The 24108-nt window shown below is 45.4% G+C and overlaps 1 protein-coding gene across 4 annotated transcripts; it reads left to right on the forward strand.

Moving 5' to 3' along the window:
* The first annotated feature begins 550 nt into the window (after positions 1-550).
* SLC17A4 (solute carrier family 17 member 4) lies at positions 551-19155 on the forward strand. 4 transcript variants are annotated; one of them, XM_033093639.1, is made up of 13 exons: positions 553-887; positions 2523-2635; positions 5140-5266; positions 10427-10632; positions 11177-11410; positions 11496-11583; positions 12010-12096; positions 13745-13863; positions 13985-14146; positions 16080-16212; positions 16294-16441; positions 17236-17326; positions 18613-19155. In XM_033093639.1, exons 3-13 carry the CDS (start codon positions 5176-5178, stop codon positions 18745-18747), a joined length of 1494 nt encoding a protein of 497 aa, XP_032949530.1. In that variant the 5' UTR covers positions 553-887; positions 2523-2635; positions 5140-5175; the 3' UTR covers positions 18748-19155. The 4 variants fall into 4 exon arrangements, with proteins under 4 accessions (XP_032949533.1, XP_032949530.1, XP_032949529.1 ...); XM_033093638.1 differs by lacking the exon at positions 553-887 and adding an exon at positions 2031-2118; XM_033093642.1 differs by lacking the exon at positions 2523-2635 and having other exon boundaries at positions 551-887.
* The last annotated feature ends 4953 nt before the right edge of the window (positions 19156-24108 follow it).

Raw genomic sequence — 24108 nt, forward strand, 5'->3', positions numbered from 1 at the left:
TAATTATAGGCTATGAGGTAAAACAATATATTCCATATACCCACTAATTATCACACATATATAAAAAAGCTACAGAGGGACAAACGAGAAAAATGCAGTAATGTAAAGAAAAGTCTAAAGATCTTTAAGAGGATTAACATAAGATTAGAAGAAATGATGTAATTTGATAGCTGAGAATAATCAAGTTCATGGGAGTCAATTGTTCCTTGAATTAAGTCCTCCTGTGCCCTATCTACCTACTTATCTATCTATCTCTGTGTATGTATATGGCAGCTGTGGGTTTCTTTTGCCCAAAAAGAGGCAGAGAAATTTGGGGAAATGTGGGAGAAAATTGAACCACAGACAAATAACACAGAAATACATTTCATTTCTATTTATGCAGAAAATACAAGAGTATGATGAAACCTAAGGAGGACAACATGCTCAAAATTGTTCACAGTGAGTGACTTATTTATGACATTAAATATCAGAGTTCAGCTCTGGGAGAACATTAAATAGCACACGAGGACAAACTGTGATCGAAATGGTTCAATACTCAGTAATGTGCACAAAGGCAAGAATACGTTTGTTCCAGTCCATCTAATCCGGAGAGGGAGAGCGCACAGTTATCTGAATAGGGAGCATTTAACATAAAGAATTGTTAACTCAGGGGACTGGACACAGGAGTTGGCTAGTAAGAAGTAAAAATACCTAACTAGTAGAGGAATAGCAGACATAAAAGGACAGTCTTTACTACCCTAAGACTGAAAGAGAACTGCAGGAGACTGAGACCTTGGGGAAGGCATGCATGTAGCTCACTGTATGGCAGAGAACTTGCTGGAAATCCAGCCTCAACCACAGATGAAGGCAACCGGATAGATGAAGTCCAGCGCTCAGGAGAAGGGCAGGTAAGGACGGGACTGCATGGGCTCGCCTTGGGAGTGAGTGGTCAGATAGGGAAGAAGTTCAAGGCCAGGGTCCTGCCCACAGCAACAGCAGAGCTTATAGAAAAGATGAGGATTCAGCAAAAAGGTTCAGGAAGGGCAACCGATAAGGCATGAGAACAATCAGACACGAACGGTATCTGACAGCCAAAACGGAACAGGCAGGGCGTTAACCTTTTCAGTACATTCATTGATTTCAAGTTTGTTCTCCAAAATGTGTCAAAAATCCACAGAAAATAATTGCAGTATTTATAATTTTTAGTAAATATGATTAAGGTGCTACATTTTATTAAAATAAATGAGTACTTTGAAGTATAAAAGTTTCCTATTGATGTTCATTCTTGAAAGACATAAAAACACAGAAAAATGTATGTCTGCTTTCCTAAACTTCCTTTCTGGAACACTGCACTTGTGGGATCAAGTCAAACGCCGCAGTCAGCGGCATGGAAATATCATTTGACTAGAGACAAACGTCGCAGCGAAAATGCTAAGGAAGAATGAGTGCTGAAAGCTGTCAGGCGTTGACAGCTACGGCCTGAAACTGACCACTGGGGGCAGCTGGTGGCTTTGTTTTGAGTGGGCACAAGAGAGAACTGAACATGAGGAAACAAATCACAAGCAAGCATGAGTCTTGTGAAGGTTTTGCTACAAAAGGGAGCAGAATCACAGGGTGTCAATTTTCACCAAAAATCTCAGTGGCTGGTGTGCAAATAGCTACATTCAGAAAACCACAAAAACCATTCACATTCAGGAAAGTCTCCAGTCTGTGGAAAGCCCAGTTCTATTAAACAGGACGATGGTGAAGAGAGGGCTAAGAAGGGGCAAGACATACCCACCCTCGTGAAGAACACTGTAACCCTGACTTGGACTCCCTGAGATGACTGTGTAGACCAGGTGTGTGTGGCGTCAGGCTCCTGGGAGAAAGGGCAGCGGTTCTGATGGGAGATCAGGGAAGATGTAAGTGACCTCATCTGGACCTGAAGCAGGAGGAAGATGTAGTGAGCTTGTCCTACTTGTTAATTAAACAATAAAAGTAAAGTTAAAAATTAAACCGTTGAGCCAATAGAACCTTCCCATTTGGTAACACAGGGTTAAAGGTTTGGGGTAATCATTTACCTCCTGGAGATCAGGAAACTGAAAAGCTTGGAGAGACTTATTTGAGAGGAATGAGGACCCTGCACTCTGTCTCCCTCAGGTTAGCCTTCCCTCTGTCTGTTCTTACTATTCTGCTTTTCAGATGTTGGCAATGGCTCTTTTCCCCATAGAGAGTAGCTTAATTTGGGGTTCTGGGGTAGAGATTATGGGGATGGGGAAGAGAATTTGTCTTTCCCGAGACAATTCCAAAAAATGAGAAGATGTCACCTTTTCCTAAAAGAAACAAGACCCCCAGAACTCCAGGGGATAAAGTCATCCAAAAGGATAGCTGCAGAGAGAACCTGAATTATCTAATGCAGCTAAATGATTGAAACCCGCAATTTGAAACTACTTCTAAGGGGTAATATCACCCCACCCTTGGGACTAGACTAGATGACCTGCAGCTTAAGATACAAATATTGGGCTTGTTTTTGTGGGATGCATTAACAATAATTTTTTTAAAAGCACTGATCACATCTGTGGTGAGACTACACACAATGCAAATGGCGGATTCTGGCAGAGGGAGTCCTGCTCAGGGCTGAAATACCAGAGCAATCAGAACAGGCCAGACCTTTCTGGTAAGTTCAGCGTCGTTGAAACATTTCGGAAAAGTAAGACATGAGATCCCACATGGCTTTGGGAAGAAGTTAACGCGGGAAAAGTTAGGGGCTGAGAATCAGAGCCGGGAGCTGCTGCAGACTCGGAGGAAATGGTCAGTGCTGAGGGCACCCGGAGGTGGTATTTGAACTATTAACAGCTCTGCCTGGCACCTGGAGGAAAAGTCTCCTGCAGTGAACTAGTGAACAGCAGAAGAGCAGGGAGTATGCCAATGCAAAGCGGAATAGACACAGAATCCCACTCGGCCAGAGAAACGGACAGGAAATTGGTAGAAGAATGACTGGTCCAATTTCTTTGCTTGTTCTTCCTCATTCATCTGGTCTCTAAAGAACTAGATAAGGCTGATGACTTTCAAAGTTCTATTTCTACCTGAGCCCTCTGTCCCAAGCTACAGAGTCATAGACGCAATGCTTCCCCAGGTGTAACAGGCATGTTAAACCCACATGTGCAAATGAAACACTTCTTTTCCTTCTGGAAACCTGCTCCGGTCCGGCTCACTCCCCCAGTGCAGCACCATGCACTCATTTGCTGAAGCCCTAAATCTTATGATTCCCCCTCGTCCCCATGTCCGCTACATTAGCACTTCTCACTGGCTCTGTCTCCCCAAAAGGCCCCCAGTCTGGTCTCCGCACCATCACCAGCCCACCCGACACCGTCTGCTCGTGCCCAGGTGAATGCAGCAGCCTCTGCCCGCATCTCCTGCTTCCCTGTGTCCATCAGAGCCCACGCCCCACCCAGTAGCGGGGGTACTGACTCCAGGCCCCCACCAGCCTGTGGGAGTGCAGCTCATGTTGCGCCGGCTCCTGCACCTGGGGAGCACTCACTCCAGGCTGCTTCCTTCTCATCATTCCCATTTCAGCTCGGCTGCAACACGCATGAACCAGGTCTAGCTGCCCTCTTCTCGCAATGTCAGCTATAGTCGCTGTCACCGCTACTCTCCTTTCCTTCATAGCAAATGTCATCCTCTCTCTTCATATGCTACCCCTCTTGGAGGCTTTGCTGGAGTCCGCAGAGCAGAGGCCGTTGGCGGTGGAGGCTGGCAGTAGGACTAAGCCCGCAGTCTGCCCCGAGCCAAATGCTGGACGTCCGTCCGGTTACAGGAAACCAGCAAGGGCTCCTATCATAATGAGGACAGAGAGGCGATTTCGTGAGAACTGAGTCCTCCAGGCACAAATGCAGGAGCAAGAGCAAAGCAAGCAGGACACTGAATCCATTCATTGCTGTTCAACAAATATTGACTGAATCACTGAGTGAACTGGAGATCAGGGAACTCGCAGGCACTGGGTCACCAGAGTCCTGACAAGTACAACCCTGGGAAAGGTTACCCTGAAAGCCTGTCGCCAATTCTTGTGACTCAGAATTCTTCAACTAATTTCCCTACGGTGTGGACACACAGGATGAGCAGGATGTCCCATCCCTTCATTTGACGGTTTCTTCTCGGCTGCCAGAGTCACTCCGTTTGGACAGTGAGCACTGACCTGGATTTCAGCTTAACTTGGAGTGTGTTTCTGAATTCCAGGGCGGTCTGGAGGGCTCCTGGGCCTGCCTTCTGTGCTCCTGATGATGGGAGGAGGCAACCTGTGTGTCAGCCAGCACTGAGCGAGCAGTTACACTTACAACGTTAGTGGTGATGCACAGCCTGAGCGTTTTCATTTCTGGTTAAAAACAGGGGCATCAAAGAATCAGACATTTGCCTTTGTTAACAGAAGTAGCACTCCACAGAGAGGAAGTAGAAACGGTATATTTCACCAGCAACACCTCCTCATCGCCACTTCCCTTTACATCTGCTCGGCCTGTAACTTCTCTGATTATTTTCAGAGAGTAAAAAGCCCGTTGGTTATTTTCAGCCACCAGATAATCTCATGTTATAATTAATAGGTCCAGTCTGATGAAAAGCACAAAACTCCAAACTTAATCTAAAAGTACCCACCTCAGTCCCAGAGTCACTGAAGACCATAAATTGTCCTTCTAACTTTTCATTACATCCATGGGGACATCGCTTACTGTCTTTGGAGCTACGTATTTAAAAGGTTGTTTGCTATATTTTATTTAGCATAGCTAGGTGTTTATAATACACAGTTTTTCAGGTAATTTAGTCCATTGGAGTCTTCCAGATGAAATTTCCGAAAAGACTGCCAAGTGTTAACATCCAGTTGATACGGATCTCAGTTGAGAGTCATGGGGACACAGAGCTGGAGAGACCATGACAATCCCTTCAGGCCATCCAGGCCAGATCCCTCTTTTGATAGAAGCAGAAACTAAGACCCAGGGTAACTATGACCTTCCCAAGGCCACACAATTGGCTAGTATAGAGTCTGGATGGCAAACCAGGTCTCTGGAACCCTAATCCAGCACTTTCCCCACCATGCATTTCCTCCACATCCTTAGAAGAACTGAGGGTATTCACGTATCATAAAGGCTACTTCTCTTTCTCTGTATTTACGCCTACACTCTTTTATTTCAGTCCGTAAACGCCAGGCCCAGGGAGACGAGAACCAACATGTCTACTAGAGCAGAAGCGAAGGCCACAGTGGGAGATATTTCCAATGGTGGTGATTTAAACACGGCTCAAACACACATCTCCAGGAAAGGTAAAAGCATGGACTGGATGGGGATAAAACTGGGGTCTCTGTCACTTTGACTTCCCTTTTGGTGATATACAGCATCGTCTTTCTACCACCAATTGCCTAGAATTCTATACAGCTATAAAGAATTTTTACTGAGAATGATTTCATTTCTTGCAAGAAACCTTGAAGGTGTATAAAGCAGGTAGGTATCAAGACATTACTTACAGATGAAGGAAAAACCCAGAGCAGATACTGAGTAGGAAGTATGGAAAGCAGTCCTGGTTTTTCTGACTCCACGTCAGGGCGTCATATTAGGTCTCAGCTCGTATTAGATCTCGACCTGGCTTACCGAGAACAGGCTTTTCCTTTACACCATATCATAGAAGTCACTTTCTTTCTCCCTCTCACCTATATTACAACTTTGTGCTTTTGTATAACGCATCATAAGGAAAACTGTTGAACAGTTTATTTTACTCGAAACTCTTAATGGCTGTTGTTCATTAATTTTCTTAAGGATATAAGCTTTTCATAAGATAATGCCTTTAAAAAGTAAAACACTAACCAAGATGGAATGCTTTGTTCAGTGTTTTAGCCAGTATATCTGCTGGGAAGTGAGTATGTTTTAAGGAAAAGAGGATTCTCCTAACTTTATCCATCTAAGAAGAATCGGGATGCGTGCATTCTAACACTCACTCTAGAATTACCTATTAACCATTTGACCTGGAATGAATACTATTCCATTGCCTCAGCTTCTTCATCCGTAAAATGGAAGAGTTTGACTCTTGTACCCCTTAGATCTTATCCATTTCAAAATATCCAGGAGTCTATTGGGCTATACCATAGGCCAAGTTCTCCTATACCAACTCTTTCTCTCTCCCCAAATCAGTAACACAGAGAATTTCTGTACAAACTTTTTCCATGGCACGATATTGGGTAAGAGCAGGTTGGAAATCAGACTGCTTGTGTTTCCAACCCTGTTTTGCCATTTATGAACTGTGACCTTAGGCAAGGTACTTAAACTGTCTCAGTTTCCTTATTTGTAAAAAGGAGATAATAATAGTACCCACCTCATAGGATTTCCATGAGCATTAAATTACTTACATATAGAAACGTCTAGAATCTAAATGTAAACCATTTAGAACAATGCCTGGCACATAATCAACACCATATAAACGTCAGCTATCATTATTATTCACACAGTGTTCCCTCTGCCCAACAATACTTCAAGGAAGGTGCTCCGGGAATTATCTCCATTTTACATGAGTGAGAACTCAGGCATAGAGGGATTAAGTCACTCATTTAAGTCACCCAGACACAAAAAGGTGTCATCTGGATTCAAACCAGAGCGATCTGATTGTCAACCATGATATTATACCGCTGTCCTTATTTTATCTGGGAAAATTGAAGAATAATTTTATTTCCAATTTCTTCAAGTTCTCAAGAATAATAATGATAAAAAATCAAGCTTAGAGTCTATGAAGTAAATCAACAGGGAAATATGAAAGAACAATCCAATATAGGTGAGAAAGGAAACTAAAGAGGGAAAATGTCACTTCAGAATTAAAATGGAATTAGCAGTCGTAAGAAAAATTATCACTACAGAAAATCAAATCAACAACATAGAGCTGAGGCTTGAAACAGTCATGGAAAATGCAGAGGGGCAAGAGAGTGGATCAAAAGATGATTGGTATGAAGAAGGAAAGAAAACAAAGACTACATGAATAAATGAAGCAACTTAATTAAGCATCCAATTCACTGAGTCTACAACTTCGAGGAAAGTATGTGGAAAAATGAAACAGACAACTTAAGTGTAGGAAAAAAAATGTAACCTGAAATCATGAAGGAAACGGACACAAAAAATATATATATCAGCTGATTCTTTAGTAAAGGAGATGCCTTTGCAGCAGTAAAACACATATTTCACTACTCAGATTGATCAGGCAGAGAGATTAAATACAAGTAATTATGGGGGCATTTTAAACGTATAAGGTCTTATTATGGGGTAAATCGGTAAAGCACATGATTTTCTATGAAAGTATAATTTATAAATTTGAATTAAAAAAAGTGTAATTGTCAAAAAGCATGTAAGAAGTGGAAAAAGTTGTCAAAAAGTTATCCCTTTTCAAACAAAGTCCTGTTAGTTTCACTAGAAAAGTCCTGTGAGATTTTTGAGAAAATGCCTACGCATCTTGTGCACCAGAAATCCCAACACTTTATGTGGATATCACCTTAAGAAGGTGGAGCATAGCTCCTCACTCCAGTGTGGACTGTGGGTGTGACTCCTTCCAGAGAACAATATGGAAAGGGAGAAAAACCCAGGAAATGCACAGTGGGAAACCTGACAAACACCACCTCAGCCAGGTGCTCAAGGCCAATGCAGCAGTGATACATCATGCTGATGCGATGTGATGAGAATGGCAGTTTATCTCTGATGGTCTTCCTCTCAAAAGCACATTGCCTCAGTCTAATCATGAGAAAAACCCCAGTTGAGGGACACTGTGAAATATCTGACTGGGAACTCTTCAAAATTGTCATTAAAAAACAAAAAGTCTGACTAGTTGTCAGAGGATCCCAAAGATCCTTGAGAATTAAAAGTACTGTGGTATCCTAAATGGAATTCTGGAACAGAATAAAAGGCATTAGGTAAAAATGTCTGAATAAAGTATGGGCTTTAGCTACTAATACTATTTCAGTGGAGGTTCAGTAATTGTGACAAATGTACCATATTAATGTTGAGAAGAATATACCTGCCAAAAAAGACTTCTTGTGGCTCCTTAAGCCCAAATTCATAACCAGTCTAGCAGCCATTGTTTACAGACGCCTCTCAAACACGCTGCATTTCACGGAAAAGCCACACACTAGGCTACCAAGGCTCTTGCAAAGTGTCTGGGTTAACACTTATGAGAGCTCCTAGGATTGAAATTTAACCAATAGGACTGAGAATTTCCCTGTCCAATCAGAGCTACACAGATATAGTCTCACTTGCATTTTTACTGACCAATCAGAGCAGCTCTGTTCTGACCAATCAGGATGGTGCTATTTAGACCAATCAAATTGTGCATATTTGGATTCCTTATTTGCATAGAAATGAACCAATCCGGGACTGGGGCAGGCACTCACGTCTATATAAGCCAGCTTCATTGCTGCCTGCATAGCATACTTTCACATTTTATTGAAAGTGTTTTGTTCTTTGGGAGGTTGTAGCACTAAGCTGCTTTCCCAAGCCCTTAAAGACTAAGCTGTTGCCCAGGGATGTTTCCCCTTTACTCCCCCCCTTCCAAGTTGGGGACTACTGCTGGAGTTGAATTTTCAAGATGTTAATAAAAGGGAAAATGGGTGTGAGATATACAGGAACTCAATTATGTAAGTCTCAAACTATCCTAATAAAGTGTATCAAAGAAGAGCCATAAAACTAAAATATTTCAGATCACAGATTGAAATAGGAAGCTTCAAAGTTGCTTTGTTTACTAGCTACCATGGCAAAAATTTTACACTCACGAACTACAAATTAAGCTCAATCATATGTGCTAATGAAAAAATTCTAACGAAATAAGTCACGTGTTTTCATTAAAACAGCTTGTTAAGAGATCATTCCAAAAATGTAAGGATAGCGAAATATTGATGATAATTATAATGAACTTATATAAACTTATTTAGTTATCACAACATCTTGAGATAGGTTCTATTATTGTCATTTCACAGGTGAAATACTGAGGCCACAAAGCTCAGTAACTTGCCCAAGAACGCACAACGGGAAATAGAGCAGATCCTGGTGTCTGACTCTAGGATTAATATACATTTTACAAAACTCTCACAATCTTATAAAATTAAAAAACAAATCGAATAACTTAACACAAATACAGGTTCCCCCCAACTACCAGCAGCATGGTGTCACGTGGGAAGCATGCCCAGGAAATTGATGTGGCAGGAGGACCCCCTCTCCATTCCTAGGTGACATTGTTTAGAAACTGCCAATGAATCAAATTACCCAGGAGAATGAAAAATATGTTACAAGCAGCAAAATTAATCATCTATTGTTTTTCTCTCCCCCATTATTTGTGTAGTGTGTGTGGTTTTCTTGTCTAAACCCAAGGGGAAAAAAAGATGGAAATGATAGGGAAAAGGACTGTTTTAGAGACAATAAGAAGCACTTTAACTCGTTGGGACTTAACTGAAGCTAACTATACAATCCCACCTTGGGACAGACAAAAAGACTTGAATACCTGGGGAGCACCCCCATTCTCGGCTGGGAGAAGGCCAAACTAAAGGAAGCAGTCCCTCTTAATTCCATCTGCCATATCAGTATGATATTGACCAACTTCCCAATATAAATTTGTGTGCACGGGGGAGGGTAGAGTCTCAACTAAATGCTCCCAAAGTTAAACCAAAGGTGGGGATCTGTCTGTCAACGGCTGGAACCTAACGCGAGTTTCACTGCACGTGTTTCACTGCACACCAGCAAACAGTGCTGGCCTTTTGCTCCCTGGCAGGAGCCAGGAAACAGGGCACCCCCGTGCCTTGAGGCTGGTGATCACCTATTGCGTCTGGGATTTCTCGACAGGGATATTTAATCTATCCTTCCAGTTGTTGTCAAACCATATATTTCCACGCACCCTCAGGGATAACAAGAGCTGCCATGGATCACTGGCAAATTTTGTGCAAGCCTAGATTACAGCATCAAGGTGAAGTTTGACTACTCAGGTCACCTAGCCTAGCCGACTTTTCAAGTCTGATCTCCTTCCAGTCCCCAGGCATATTAATCTGCCCTGTTCCCTGGTTATAAAAGGCACCGAAAGCCATCCTGGCTGCCCTACTGGGGCACTTGGTAGTCACATCCCACCACTTCCCTTACTCTCCATATCCAATTAATCAGCACTTCCAGCCGAGTCCTTCTCTAAATCCTTGTTCCATTTCCACTCATCGGCTTATCCCAGAGCCCTGCCTGGAAGACGCTTTGCTGTGCTTGCCGTGGCCGGCCCCACACATTCTCTAGGTCTCCGCCTGAGAAATGGTTCCGAGGGTGTCACCTCCCAGGGGTACAAGTGTTCGCCAGACACCCACAGAGCAACATCTGCTCTCACTGTACTTCTGTTTCAGACAGACTGCAATCTTGTCCCTCTCCCAGACTTAGGAAGCGGGGAGAGGGGAACCCTGATTATAAGACTCCATGTCCTCTCTTCTCAGGCTTTTGTTCGGTCCGATATGGGATGGCCCTCATCTTGCATCTCTGTAATTTTTCCATTTTGACCCAACAAATGAACTTGAGCATCACCATCCCAGCTATGGTGAACAACACAGCCCTGCCCAGCCTGCCCAACGCCTCCACAGAAAGGCCGCCCACTGGCTCCCCGAACCGCTGGAATGAAACTCGACAGGCATCGGAGGCAGTGGTAAGGTTGATGAGACCCTGGACCTTTTCTTTGATTCAAGTGGCTTGATCGGCAGGGCTGTTCATGGCACATATGCTGTGTTCAAGGAACTGTATTATTACACAAGAACGGAGGTCGCTAAGAGATTATGTTCTCGCTTAGTGTCTGAGTATAACCAAGAGCTAAGTTAGAACTGCGGAAAGAGATTTTACCATTTACTAGATGTAAATTCTTCCCCTACAACGATGAAAATCACCACAAGGGAAGTTAGATTTAGGTCCACTTTCTTCTTTCACGTATTTTTTCTTACCTCTCCTAGGATGCTTTCTTTATGGGTTTTCTTTCTTATACGTTCATTGGTTAGTTAATTACGTAGCTGGGGAAATTGTGTAAGGGGAAGAGTACGTTAGGCATGTTAGGTTTTCTTAATGAAATTGGTACGTGGGAGGAATTGGAGAGGTCAAAGAAGAGAGAACAGCTGATGGCTTTTTGCCTCTCACGCGTTCACAATAAAAATTGTCAGCTCTAGCCAAAGACAAGCGGTGAGATACTCTGTGTCACCTAGGCACCTGTGTATGACTGGAGTCCTGAAATCCAGGGGGTTCTCCTCAGCTCCCTCAACTATGGCTCACTGCTGGCTTCAGTCCCCGCTGGCTACGTGGTTGGCGTATTTGGAATCAGGTACTTGGTTGGTGCTGCCTTCTTTATTTCCTCAGTCCTGAACCTTTTCATTCCGCTGGCAGCTGATGCTGGAGTGGCCCTGCTCATTGTTCTTCGGACTGTGCAAGGCATAGCCCAGGTACCAAGACATTTTCTAAGTATGAGTGGGATATAGGGCCCCAAATGACCTCAGGCAGCCAGTCATGGACCGTTGTTGTTTTCAGGTTCTGACATCAATAGGTCAGTATTCAATCTGGGTGAAATGGGCTCCCCCACTGGAAAGGAATCAACTCATCGGCATCACTCTATCAGGTAATTCATGCCGCAGTCGCCACCTATGTGCTTTGTCCAAGAGGACTCTGCAGTGGCCTCTGGGCAGGAGCAAGACCTTGCGCCCCAACTTCTGTGTGTCGTGCCCCAAAGCAGTGCCCTACACCACCTTTCCCGATCATCACAGAACACTTGCTGTGTGACGAAGCTCTTGTAAGTGCTTTGGACATGTTAGTTTCATTTTAGCCACAGAGCTATCTTGCAGCTCATCTATATATTTGTTTCCATTTCACACAGAAGGGAAAGGGAGACACAAATAAACTGATAACTTATCCAGGGTCACATAGCTGCTGAGGGAAGAGCCCGGATTTGAAAACCGATTGTCCGGCATGCAGCTCGCCCTTGTGAAGGGGTCGGTCTGTGGGAAGCATGGCTCTCACCCAGAGCATCCTTCCGTCTTCTGTCTAGGGTCATCACTGGGGGCCTTACTCATCTTCCTTGTTGGTGGGGTCCTCTCCCAGACCCTGGGATGGCCCTATGTCTTCTACATCTTTGGTGAGTTTGTGTTTTTCAAAGCTCAGAACTCTGTTTTATGACATACAATGCTGGGCACAATTTTTGCGATGCAAGTCATCAGTGGTTCACCATATCCCAGTAGGTGCAGACACTGCTATAACTTAAGTTAAAGTTGATGTTTACAGCTAGTCATGTTGCGAATCTTTCAAAATGACACGTTCCAGCAGCCTGCGTGTGTAGCTAGGATAATCTGATGACTTCAATGGCATTATAACATTTCTTCATGTTGCTGAACGGAACCCAGAAAGGACCCCAGAGGAATTTCTTTCATGAGAGGTTGAAAGTGTTATCTTGGTGGGATTATATTTCCAGATAGGCTTATGTATTTAATGCATTCTTTTAAATTGCTCTTCTTATTACTACACCCAGAAAATTGTGGGAAGTGCCGTAATCATAGGTACAACGCTGGTTGGAGCAGTGGGTCAGGAGTGGAAGCCGTGAGGCAGGGCAGAGGCTCAGGCATGGACACAACACACAGTGAGATACGCAGAAAGTCCCCAAAGACACACGGAGTGGTCCAGAGGCAATTTCTGTTACTTCCCCGCCTGCCTTCACCCAGTCCTGGTTGGGATCCGCACGGCTGCTTTCGACAAGTGTTTGTGCTTGATTTCGAAACGTTCTCAGAAATCCCATCTGCAAATTGCCCGATTCCAGTGGGCCCAGTAAGTCCAACTGGAATTTTCAGTAGAGGATGATACTCTTAGGTCAAGGGTTCCTGTAACGTCGGCTGAATATTCGCTAGGAAAAACAGTGCACGTAGATCGACTAGTCTGGCACATCCACCTTCAAAGGCTGTGTCGTGGGAACTGCAGAAGGGCAGCTTACAAAGATTACTAAAGCCGTGAGCAAGGCATGCAATGCCCATGGTTTTCAGAACCAGTGAACAGGATGTACAAAAGGGGAACTGATTAAACACGTGTGGCGTCAGTGTGAACATTCTCCATCCTCCAAGTGCCACCGTGCTAATTTTCAAATCCATCCCTTCACAGTTGATTTTAAGTTCCTCGATGGCAAAATTGTGCCTTTGTGTTTTCTGATATTCTCAAAATCTAGCACAGTGCCTGGTCTGTGGCGGCTGCTCTTTCCTTGTGAAGGAATGTATCAACGACACGCTTAGCCAGTGAAGACAACTCAGACTTGAAGATTCTAAAAAGGAAACTTTTAGACGAAACCTATTTCCCCTGCATGCTCCTGACGCTGAGTTGTCCAACACTGTAATCATGTACACATTAGCGAGACTGTCCTCCCTGAGGATTCATCCCATTTCACATCTTGTAGTTGTCAGGCGATCAGGGGCATATTCGACCTGCGGCCAATTCCTCAGCTAGGAGATCCCCAAGGTTCGGTGATAAAAGAAACTGAGTCGCAGGAGGAGTGCCGACTGGTCCCTTCCCAGTGAGGGTGTTTTCAAACACATGGGGCAAGCACACGAGGCTCTGAACTGCCCCACGCCCTTGGCAACAGCAAGTTCTGTGGCTGAGGCCAAAGTCAAGTGGTGGGGACGCACCCTCACCTGCGATGGGGCCACACGAGGGTGTGGACGCGGGGAGGACAGCAGTCCTGGGGCCGTCTCAGGGCAGAGCCAGTGAAAAGGACTCGAGTCCAGCACCCCCTGGTCCTCTTGCAGGTGGAATTGGCTGTGCCTGCTCTTGTCTCTGGTTCCTTCTCATTTATGATGACCCTGTGGAGCACCCGTTTATCAGCACCCGCGAGAGGGACTACATCGTGCATTCACTGGCTCAGCAGGTGCCGCGACGCCCCCTGTGCCACGTCCCCGTGTCTGTGAGGATGTGTCAGAGGGGAAGCGTGCGGTACAGTAAAGCTTTTGTCTTCCGGCGGAGGGGACATGCTCTCTGCTTTCTTCCAGGACTGCAAGCCGGATTGGTCTGTCCCCATCAAAGCTATGATGAAGTCCCTCCCCCTTTGGGCCATTATAGTGTCTCACTTCAGTGAGTACTGGTATTTCTACATCCTAATGGGGTACACGCCGACGTACATCAACTCTGTACTGCAAATCAGCCTCACCAATGTGAGTATACATTGCTCCTCTGGGGAAATGTCCCATTTTATAATCCTGGCTCTCTTACGAGCACAGAACTGGGGTGTTATGCTCAGGACCCTCCTGAGGAACTGCCTCCGGCTTCCCGTGAACTCTGACTTCCTGCCCACGGGAGCAGAGGGCTGTGGTCCCGACAGCTTCCCATTTAAAGAGGGTCATCTTTTCTGAAGGGACCCATGAAGAGTTTACATTTTACCCAGTTCCTGTTTGCAAACAGGACACTGCTGGCCGCACAAACGTGAAAGTATGACCCAAACTCACCCTGCCTCCGAGAAGGCCGTGACAGCGGCGTAGAGAATACAGGCTGAGTGAGACATTTCTAGTAGGACAGAGGGTCCCAAAGAGGACTTATACTAACAACTTGTGGATAACCTCCTTTTAAGAAACCATTTTACTCAGATATGAGATATGTAAGGAAAGGCGCACCTATGTATCCAGTTGTCTGATTTTTCACAAAATGCGCAGATTCTCTGATTGGCTGACAGGACTCTTTCAGCTCCCACCAGATGGATGTGTAAAAAGTGGCAGAGGGTGTATCAGATATCATAGCATGCCAGTGACAGTTTACAGGGTCACAGAATTACTGCTAGGTTCTCGCCTCTGTAATCAAAAAGCAGTGTTCTCGTGTTGACCGGGCTCCTCTGGTGAGAATGTGCTGAGTGGCCAACAGAGAGCTGCCCTTCGCAGAGGTCAGCATCTGGGACACGTGCTTGCACACAGGCCAGAGGCCCTGAGATCAGAAAGGCCAGGCGCAGGGTGGCTGTGGGCCCTCCCGAAGGAGCAGGAGACAAGCTGAGACTGGATTCCCTGCTGGGGAAGTCGAGCCTGGAGCCCCATGGCTCTCACGGTGTTTTCTCATTGTCATGTCACCTCTGTGGCCTCGGTTTACCTGTCCGTAAAATGATCAGCTTGGACCAGGTGACAGTTAAATCCTTCCCGTTGCTTGGCTTATGCACAAAGGATGGTCTCCTTTTCCTTGCATTTTCCTTAATGGCATTTGATTTAGAGGTTGAATTGATAATATGAGGTTCAACGTTTTCAAAACCATTTAAAAAGGTAGAGTGAAAACCCTTACTCCCGGTCCCCCCCTCACCTTGCCCTGTTCTCCTGGCCCACTCCACAGAAAGCTTTTGAGAGTTAATTTCTTACATATTCTTCCATTCATGGGAATGCAAGCCTACTCGAATGTATATTCTTATTTTCCCAACGTCTGCTTCACACCAAGCGTGGTGTGCTCCCTGTGCCGCTCTGGCGTGTACACCAGGCCCTGGGATGCTTCTCAACACACCAGAAGCCTTTCCTGCGTGACGTGTGGGTGGCTTCCAATCTCTGTCCTACGTTTGTGCAACAATTTCTGTAATTTGCTGCATATCTGAGTCAAAGGTAAATGCAGGATAGACGTTTATGCTTAGCGCCCAACTGCCCTCCGTGGGGCACTAATAATATTTGCAAGTTCCTGATTCCCCCCAGGACCCCTGAGATCCTGGGGTGACACTGCTGGGCTGCTGCCATCTCGATCCAGGAAACGTGGCGTCTCAAGTCGTTTCATTATTATGACGTTGGGTACCTTTCACTACGTTTACGAGCCACTTGTTTTTCTTATTCTGTCAATTGCCTGTTCATATCCTTTGCCTCGTTTTCTACTGGGTTTTGTTCTTTTAAACACCTAGTTGCAGGAGATCTTTCTAAATGGAGACAGCATGAGTCCTTTTTCGCTTTCAAACTGAACGATATGCCGAGTTTCCTCTCGCTCTAAAATTATACTGGCTCATTCAGTGGCATGGACTTTGTGTTGAAGGTCATGTGCATATAAAGAAAAGCCGTGGTATAGACAGTGCCCCCGGGGACCAGCCTGTGCCCTGGTGGGTGCTGGGCACACACCCACCTCATCTCTGGTCCTCAGAGTGGCTACCTATCAGCCCTGATGCTCGGGGTCACCTTCATCTGCACTTTCCTTGGAGGCCTCCTGGCAGATTTTCTCCTCTCCAGGAAACTCCTAAGACTCATCCTCATCCGGAAACTGTTCACTGCTGTTGGTAAGGACCGAGGTGGAGCCGGGGACGGGATGGGGAGCGCGGGGCAGCTTCCTCGTCACTGTGTGTTTCTCCTCTGCCCAGGGGTTCTCCTCCCAACTGTGTTCTCCGTGTCCCTGTCCTGGGTCACGTCCAGCTTCAGCACCACCATTGCCTTCTTGGCGCTGTGTTTTGCCGCCGGCAGCCTCTGCCAAACAGGAGCCCTTCTCAACTTCCTGGATATTGCTCCTCGGTAGGGACCCCTTTGCCTCTTCCTCACAGTAGCTCAGTGCAGGTCCAGCATCCCTAAACCAGCCAGCCTCCAGCCATAGGGCGCCAGGAGGGACCCGGAGCTAGTCTGCCACTGTGGATGTAGTTTTCCAGCTGGAGACAGAAGGGGTAGTGGCCACACTCCAGCTGAACATCAGGACACTCACGCCAGTCTCTTCTATGTTGGGGACACAGCAGTCATACAGGGGTTGGTCCCTGAAAGGATACATGGGACCGCACAGGACATGGTCCTGTGAGCCGTTAGTGAAGGTAAAGGACACGGGGTAGCAGGAGGAACAGTGATGTCTGGGGAAGGGAAATATCTGAGGACTGAGATTTCCAACGTAGCTCTAAGGTGCTTCCATAGTCAGTGGACACACTCCATATTCAGACACCAAACCTGGGCCCTTAGGGAGCCAATGTCTCATCCAATGAGGGGTCTTTTATTCCCCCAAAACAAGGCTGCTGGGTTAGACTTTATAGCAGAAGCCATGAGAACATACAAACGAGGTGCACATGCTCTGTACATTTTGTCCAAACGATGTGACAAGTTAGCACAGATTACCCCTCGGGAGTCTCAGACCCGAGCACAGGATTACAGTAATTACCAGTCAGTACTTTTCCCTCAGGTCTGACCAAGGTCAGCACAATGGCAGGCAGCCCCCAAGACCAAGGTTGGCACAATGGCAGGCAGCCCCCAGGATCAGCAGAGTTGTAGTGGAGGAGCTGACATTGGCCTCTTGCTTCCACTGGGATATTTTTCTTTCTCTCTCTCAGGTACTCGAGCTTTCTCAAGGGGTTTCTACTAGTCTTTTCTCAAACATCAGGAGCCATCTCTCCCACCGTTGCTGGAGTTTTCATCAGTCAGGTGAGATCAAGTGTTCTGATGAAAATATTCACAGAGAAGCCCATAGTGGTCACCCAGGGGCAGCAGCCTGTGGCCTTTCTGTCCCCTGCTCCCAGCAGCCCACGTGCTGTCCCTCTCAGCTCCCACAGGACAGTGAGCACGTGCTCACACTGCTAATGGAGCAGGAGGAAAGCTCAGCTTCATGAGTTCTTAGAAGATGAGCTTCTCAGGCCACTCGGCAAATTTTCCATGGTGTTTCATAGAAACTATGGTGTGGCCAACCATTCTGGTGCCCGGAGCTGAGGGGTTTCCTGGGAGGTGGGACTTTCAAGGCTAAAACCTGGTCAGTTCCAGGCAATCTGGAAAGAGTTGGTCACCCTGTGTAGGAACCCTACAACTATTTCCAGAACAAATGAGGGAGAGGCCGAGTAAAGGACAGAGGGAAAGAGCTGTTTGCACTCTGTGTACGCTCGGCTGCAGCCCGCGCTGGGATCCTTCCGACCAGCATGGCTCATGTGGTGTGTTCACACCTGCACAGCCTTCCTGCCTAGGCATGCATTTACAGTTATCAGAACAGACGAATCATCCGACAACCTGAGCATTTCCTAAGAATCTCACTGATACAGGCTTTACATGATGAAAGATGCATATGACATTCACACAACTATTGTTCTTTAAGTTTCCTGTGGTTTTCCACCCGTAAGTCAGGAAAATGAATGGAAAATAACAAAGAAGGGTATTCTTCCTGATATGAAGTCCTTTCTCTTTTTTGAAGCTTCAATTCCCTTCCAGCCTCTGACTAACACACTGTCAGAAAGTGGTTGTTTAAAATGGAAATTCTCAAACTGACCTTGTTTCCCTTGTCATTTGTTCATTAATTCACTCATTCATTCATTCCACAAATATGTGCTGAACACCAGCATGTGCCATGCACGCAACTAAGTGAATAAAAAAAAAAACCAGAAGTCCCTGCCCTTGTGAAGCTGACATTAGAGAAAAGACAGTGATAAAAACCTCATGAAATAGGAGAGGAGACCATTGCACAGAAGAGGGGGTGGGATTTCAATTTTAAATGGGTTGTCACGGAAGGACTGGAAGCCAGGGAGGGGGACGCATGGCTTTTTTGGGGGAAGAACGTTCCAACGCAGGGAAAGGCCAGTGAACCAAACTGCCCACACACTCCAGGGACCTCAGGAATCACACAGAATCGGCAGCAGAGTTGGGATGGGGGAGTAGGACAGGGTGCCATTCTGAATGAGGAGGAACAAGACGAGGCTGGCTAATGACCTGTAGTTTCCTGCCACCAGGATTCAGAGGTCGGCTGGAGAAACGTCTTCTTGCTTTCAGCTGCTATTAACTTGTCAGGCCTGAGCTTCTACCTCATCTTTGCCCAAGCAGAGGTCCAGGACTGGGCTAAGAAGGAGACAGTGACACATCTCTGAGGGACCACGTGGCTCTCAGATCCCCAAGCTGAGGCGTGTGTCATGTGCCCTTTCCTGCTTGCTTCATGGATTAGCCATTCCATCTGCATTGACTGTTTCCAGTATCTTCTCAGAGACTTCTGCTATATAATCCCGAAGGTTCTGCCTGGAGACTTTCTGGGGGCGGGGAGGCTAGGTATTTAACGGTGAGCTCCTGAGAGTGTCGGTGTGTCTGATTTTCTCACCCGTCCCACTGTTATTGTGACACAATAATGCATATTTGGCCCCCACCCCCAGTCTCTGTCACAGAGCTTCTAAAACCCTTGTCATTTCCTGAGTGATGGGATGATAAGAACATTTGTTATAATATTTGGTCTTAGTGCCTGGTTTCTGATGGCGGCAAAGAAATGAAAAGTGAGGACACTGGAAGAGAACTTGGATGTGGTAGATTTGAAAATGGTTTCAGCAAAGCAAAGTCAGGACAAGACCTAGGCCTACATGAAGCCACAGTAGAAACCATATTTTAAAGGCCTGATAATATAAAAAGCAAGGTAAAGTTGTGTCAACATCTTTAAGCTTAAATTGCACTACAAACGGAAGGCCACGTATGGTTGAAATGCAGCATTTACTTCAACTGTGGATTGAGTGCTGTAACCCAGAACAAATCTCAGTCAGCTTGGCTGGCATTCAGGCCAAATGGTAGTCACCAGGAAACCGGAAAAGAACATTTTTACTGCCCGTGAAAGCTGGTCTCGTCGCTTCGGAAGACCGCATGAATTGGTTAACGTTAAGCTACCTGGTGACACTGGAAGCTCGCGTCAAGCTGCTGCTGTGGAATTTGTACCCAGAATCTGAGAATTACAGGCAGCCCTGGCTTTGCACGTAGTACAAGGTGTATCGTGTAAAAATGTTGATTTGGATGGAATGTACGTGGAATTCTAGAAGATGTAGATGACTGTGGGGTGCCAACACTGCCCCCATTCGAGAAGTACTTCCAGACGTGCAGCCAGAGGGACTTATGGCGAACACGCAGTCTTGGGTGAGGAAAGTGGTTGTGTTGCAAAGGAGGAGGGTATCTCAGAGGACGGACGTGACACACATGAAAAACCGCCCATTGGAAGAACTCCAGAGATATTTCATGACATTGAAAGCACAAAGATAAAATTTCAGGTGATTCAAGCTGAGAAAGGAGTGTGATGATTTGCCAAGGCCCAGAAAAGATGTTCACTTCCTCTTGTAAATTACATAATGAGACGAAAGCAGGCAGTGATCAAACTACTCTTGATACAATTTTATAAAGAAATGAAACACTATAATTTTCAACATTAAAAAAAGAAAGCGGTAGCAACAAACCTTGTTAAACTAATGCTTATCTTCTAGTTACTTCTTCACCATTTACCACCCCAAGCCCAAACCTCTTTGTCTCATCAATTCTTTACAAATTTAGTCTTTTTGTCTAAAAGGTATGAACTTCCTGCTCTGCTCTCTCCTTCGGGTCTTCTTTCTCTTGTGAAGGTTCCCACGGACATGTAAAAATTCAATAAAATGTGTATGCTTTTCTCCTGTTAATCTACCTTTGTCAGTTTAATTTTCAGACCCAGCCAGGGATCCTAAGAGGATTGAGAAAAACTTTCTCCTTCCCTACAAGAGCAAGAACACAGCTCATAGAGGCAGAGAACAGATTGGTGATTACGTGGGGTGGAGAGTGGGTGGCATGAGAAATGGGTGAAGGGGGTCATGAGGTACACACTTCTAGTTATAAAATAGTCCTGGGGATGCACTGTACAGCATGGTGACTAAAGTTAATAATACTGTGTTGTGCATCTGAAAGTTGCTAAGAGACTAGATCTTACAAGTCCTTACCACAAGGAAAAAAAATTTTGTAACTATGTAAGATGATGGTAACTAGACTGATGGTGGTCACTTTACAGTGTATACAAACATATTATGTCACACACCTGAAACGAATGTTATATGTCAATTACACCTCAACAAAAAGAAACTTTAAAGAAGAGGCACAAGATTTATAATCTGAAAAGTACAAAACATGGTTGAAAGAAATTAAAGGAGATTTAAATGAAGGGAAAAACATCTCATGCTCATGGATTGGGAGACGTGAAAATGGCAGTAGCTCTGAAATTGGCCCACAGATTCAACGGGAGCTCTGTCAGCATCCCAGCTGATTTTTATAAAGACATTGACAAGCTGATTCTGCGATCCATAAAGAATTGTAAAGCACCCAGAATAGCCAAAACACCCTTGAACAAAGAGGATTTAAAACCTTCTACAAAGCGACAATAATCAAGACACAGTGGTACTGGGGTTTTCTGATCAAGATAGAGGAATAGGTAAACGCTGTGCTCACATCCTCGCACGACCACATAAATTACAACTAAACTACGGAACAGCCATCACTGAGAATCACCTGAAGTCTTGCTGAACCAAAGCCCTACAACTGCGGACAGAGACGTGGAACAGAATGGTGCCATACACATGCGTGGTGGTTAAAAATCAGGAGGGACATCTCAGTTGTGGAGGTCCCCCTCTGAGAAGTGACGGGTCCCAGCCCACACCAGGCTCCCCAGGTCAGGGTTCCAGTGACAGGGAGAGAAGTCCCCTTAACTTCTGGCTGTGAAAACCAGCTGAGATTGTGGCTGAGACGAGAGCGGTTGCAGTCCCAGGCGCTCCTCTTAAAGGGCCTGAATGCACAGACTTACCTGCTGATGGACTCACTCGGAGCAGCAGCTCAACAGGTGACAGGGACAGACGGGGAGGAAGTGAGTTGTCTGTGCTCAGGCCGAGGACTCGAGGGGCAGCTTTCTTGCAGACAGGAGATGGCGGACGCGTTGTTTATTGCCCTCACCCCCTCACTGCGTGCAGACGCACGCAGACGTCATTCCTGAGTCTCCATCAACCTGGCTAACACCGTTGGCCACGCCCTACCCAACTTACAGCCCACCTAAGCCTATTTCGGTGCCTTTTCTATACAAACGGCCTGTCTCAGCTTGGGCTGTGGACTTTCCTAAAGTCTCTCACAAACCCCAAACAAGCAGCATCTGGCTTCAGCATGTCCCGTACCTCGGGCTGAGCAGCCCTTAGCCCGGCATTAGCAGCAGCCAGGCTTGGTTCACAACTTTGCCTCTTGAAGCACCTGTAAGCACAGCATGGGCAGCAGCCATATCTGGATTGCTTTGTGGCTCACATGCCAGGTGGCCCTGGACAGGGCACAGGCTGTGGCTGAACTTGGCCTTAGGTGGGGCCCCTCCCAGTGGCCAGCTGTGGACCGAGCCAGAGCATCATCCAGCTGCCTCCAAGGATGCAAACCCATGGAGCAGACTGGGCAGGCACCAGAGTCCTGCTAAAGTGAGCCCTGTTCTGTGGGGTCAGCCCCTGCACAGCGGCTTCTCCACTATAGTCATGGCCAGTCCTCACAACCAGTCAGCCTGAGGGTCAATCCCTCCAGGGCAATCAATCCCTCCACAGCAACCAAGGCTCAACTACAAGAGGAGGGCACACACAAGGAACACACCTGGAGCACCCGGCTCAGGTGACGAGGGAGACTGCAGCACTGGGCCCCACAGGACACCTCCTATATAAAGCCACCCTTCTAAAACTGGGAAATGTAGCAGATCTGACTAATACATAGAAACAAACACAGGGAGGCAGCCAAAATGGGGAGACAAAGAAACACGTCCCAAATAAAAGAACAGAACAAAGCTCCAGAAAAAGAACTAAGCAAAACAGACAAGCAATCTAGTAGATCCAGAGTTCAAACACTGGTTATGAGGGTGTTCAATGATCTCAGGGAGAACTTCAACGAAGAGCTAGGAAACATAAAAAGTAGACAGAAAACATAAAAAAGAACCAGTTAGAAATGAAGAATACAATAACTGTTATGAAGAATACATGAGAGGGACTCAGGAGTAGATTAGATGAAGCAAAGAATCAATTCAGCAATTTAGAAGATAATGTAACAGAAAACAGCCACAGAACAGGAAAAAAAATCCAAAAAAAAAAAAAAGAGGATAGTTTAAGGGACCTCTGGGACAACATCAAGTGTACCAACATTCACGTCGTAGGGGTACCAGAAAGAGAAGAGAGACAGCAAGGAATTGAAAACCTACTTGAAGAAATAATGACAGAAAACTTCCCTAACCTGGTGAAGGAAACAGACATACAAACCCAGGAAGTGCAGAGAGTCCCAAACAAGATGAACCTAAACGGGCCCACACCAAGACACATAATTAAAATGCCAAAGCTTTTAGACAAAGAGGGAATATTAAAAGCAGCAAGAGAAAAGCAGTTAGTCCCCTACAAGGGAGCTTTTATAAGACTGTCAGCTGATTTCTCAACAGAAACTTTGCAGGTCAGAAGAGACTGGCATAAAATATTCAAAGTGAAGAAAAGCAAGGACCTATAACTAAGATTATTCTACCCTGCAAAACTATCATTTAGAATCAAAGGACAGATAAAGAGCTTCCCAGACAAGAAAAAACAAAGGAGTTCATCACCACCAAACCAGTATTACAAGAAATCTTAGAGGGACTTCTAGAAGAAGGAGAAAGAAGAGGAGGAGGAGGAGAAGAAGAAGAAGAAAAAACTAAAAAATGTGAATAATAAAATGGCAATAACTACATATCTGTCAACAATTACTTTAAATGTAAATAACTTAAATGCTCCAATCAAAAGATAGGATAGCTGAATGGATAAGAAAACAAGAACGCTTACATAAGCTGCCTACAAGAGAATCACTTCAAATCGAAAGACACACAGACTGAAAGTAAAGGAATGGAAAAGGATATTTCATGAAAAGGATATTTCATGAAAATGGAAACAAACAAAAGCTGGAGTATCAATACTTATATCAGACAAAATAGACTTTAAAACAAAGACTATAACAAGAGACAGAGAAGGACCCAGTAATCTCACTTCTGGGTATTTATCTGAAAAAATCCAAAATGCCACTTTGAGGAGATGTATTCACTGCAGCATTGTACAAGATGTGGAGGCAGCCCGTCGATGGCAGAATGGATAAAGGAGGTGGTACATATGTACAATGGAATATTGCTCGGCATGAAAGGGTTTTTGCCATTTGTGACACCATGGATGGACCTGGAAGGTACTGTGCTGAGTGGAGTGTCAGACAGAGAGAGAGAGATGCAATGCAATTTCTCTTATATGTGGAATCTAAAGAACAAAATTAACAAACAAAACAGAAACAAACTCATAGATACAGAGAACATTTTGAAAAGGTTTCTTGCGGCTAGGAAAGCCAAGCCAAAGAATTTCCGTCAAACTGCCTGTGACGCCTACAGATCATTCATTCAACCAAAGTGACAAAGATTTCGCAGGCAAATATCGAAAATTAAGTAGTTGTGAGCA

This window comes from Rhinolophus ferrumequinum, chromosome 22 (genome assembly GCF_004115265.2).
Source record: "Rhinolophus ferrumequinum isolate MPI-CBG mRhiFer1 chromosome 22, mRhiFer1_v1.p, whole genome shotgun sequence".
NCBI lineage: Eukaryota > Metazoa > Chordata > Mammalia > Chiroptera > Rhinolophidae > Rhinolophus > Rhinolophus ferrumequinum.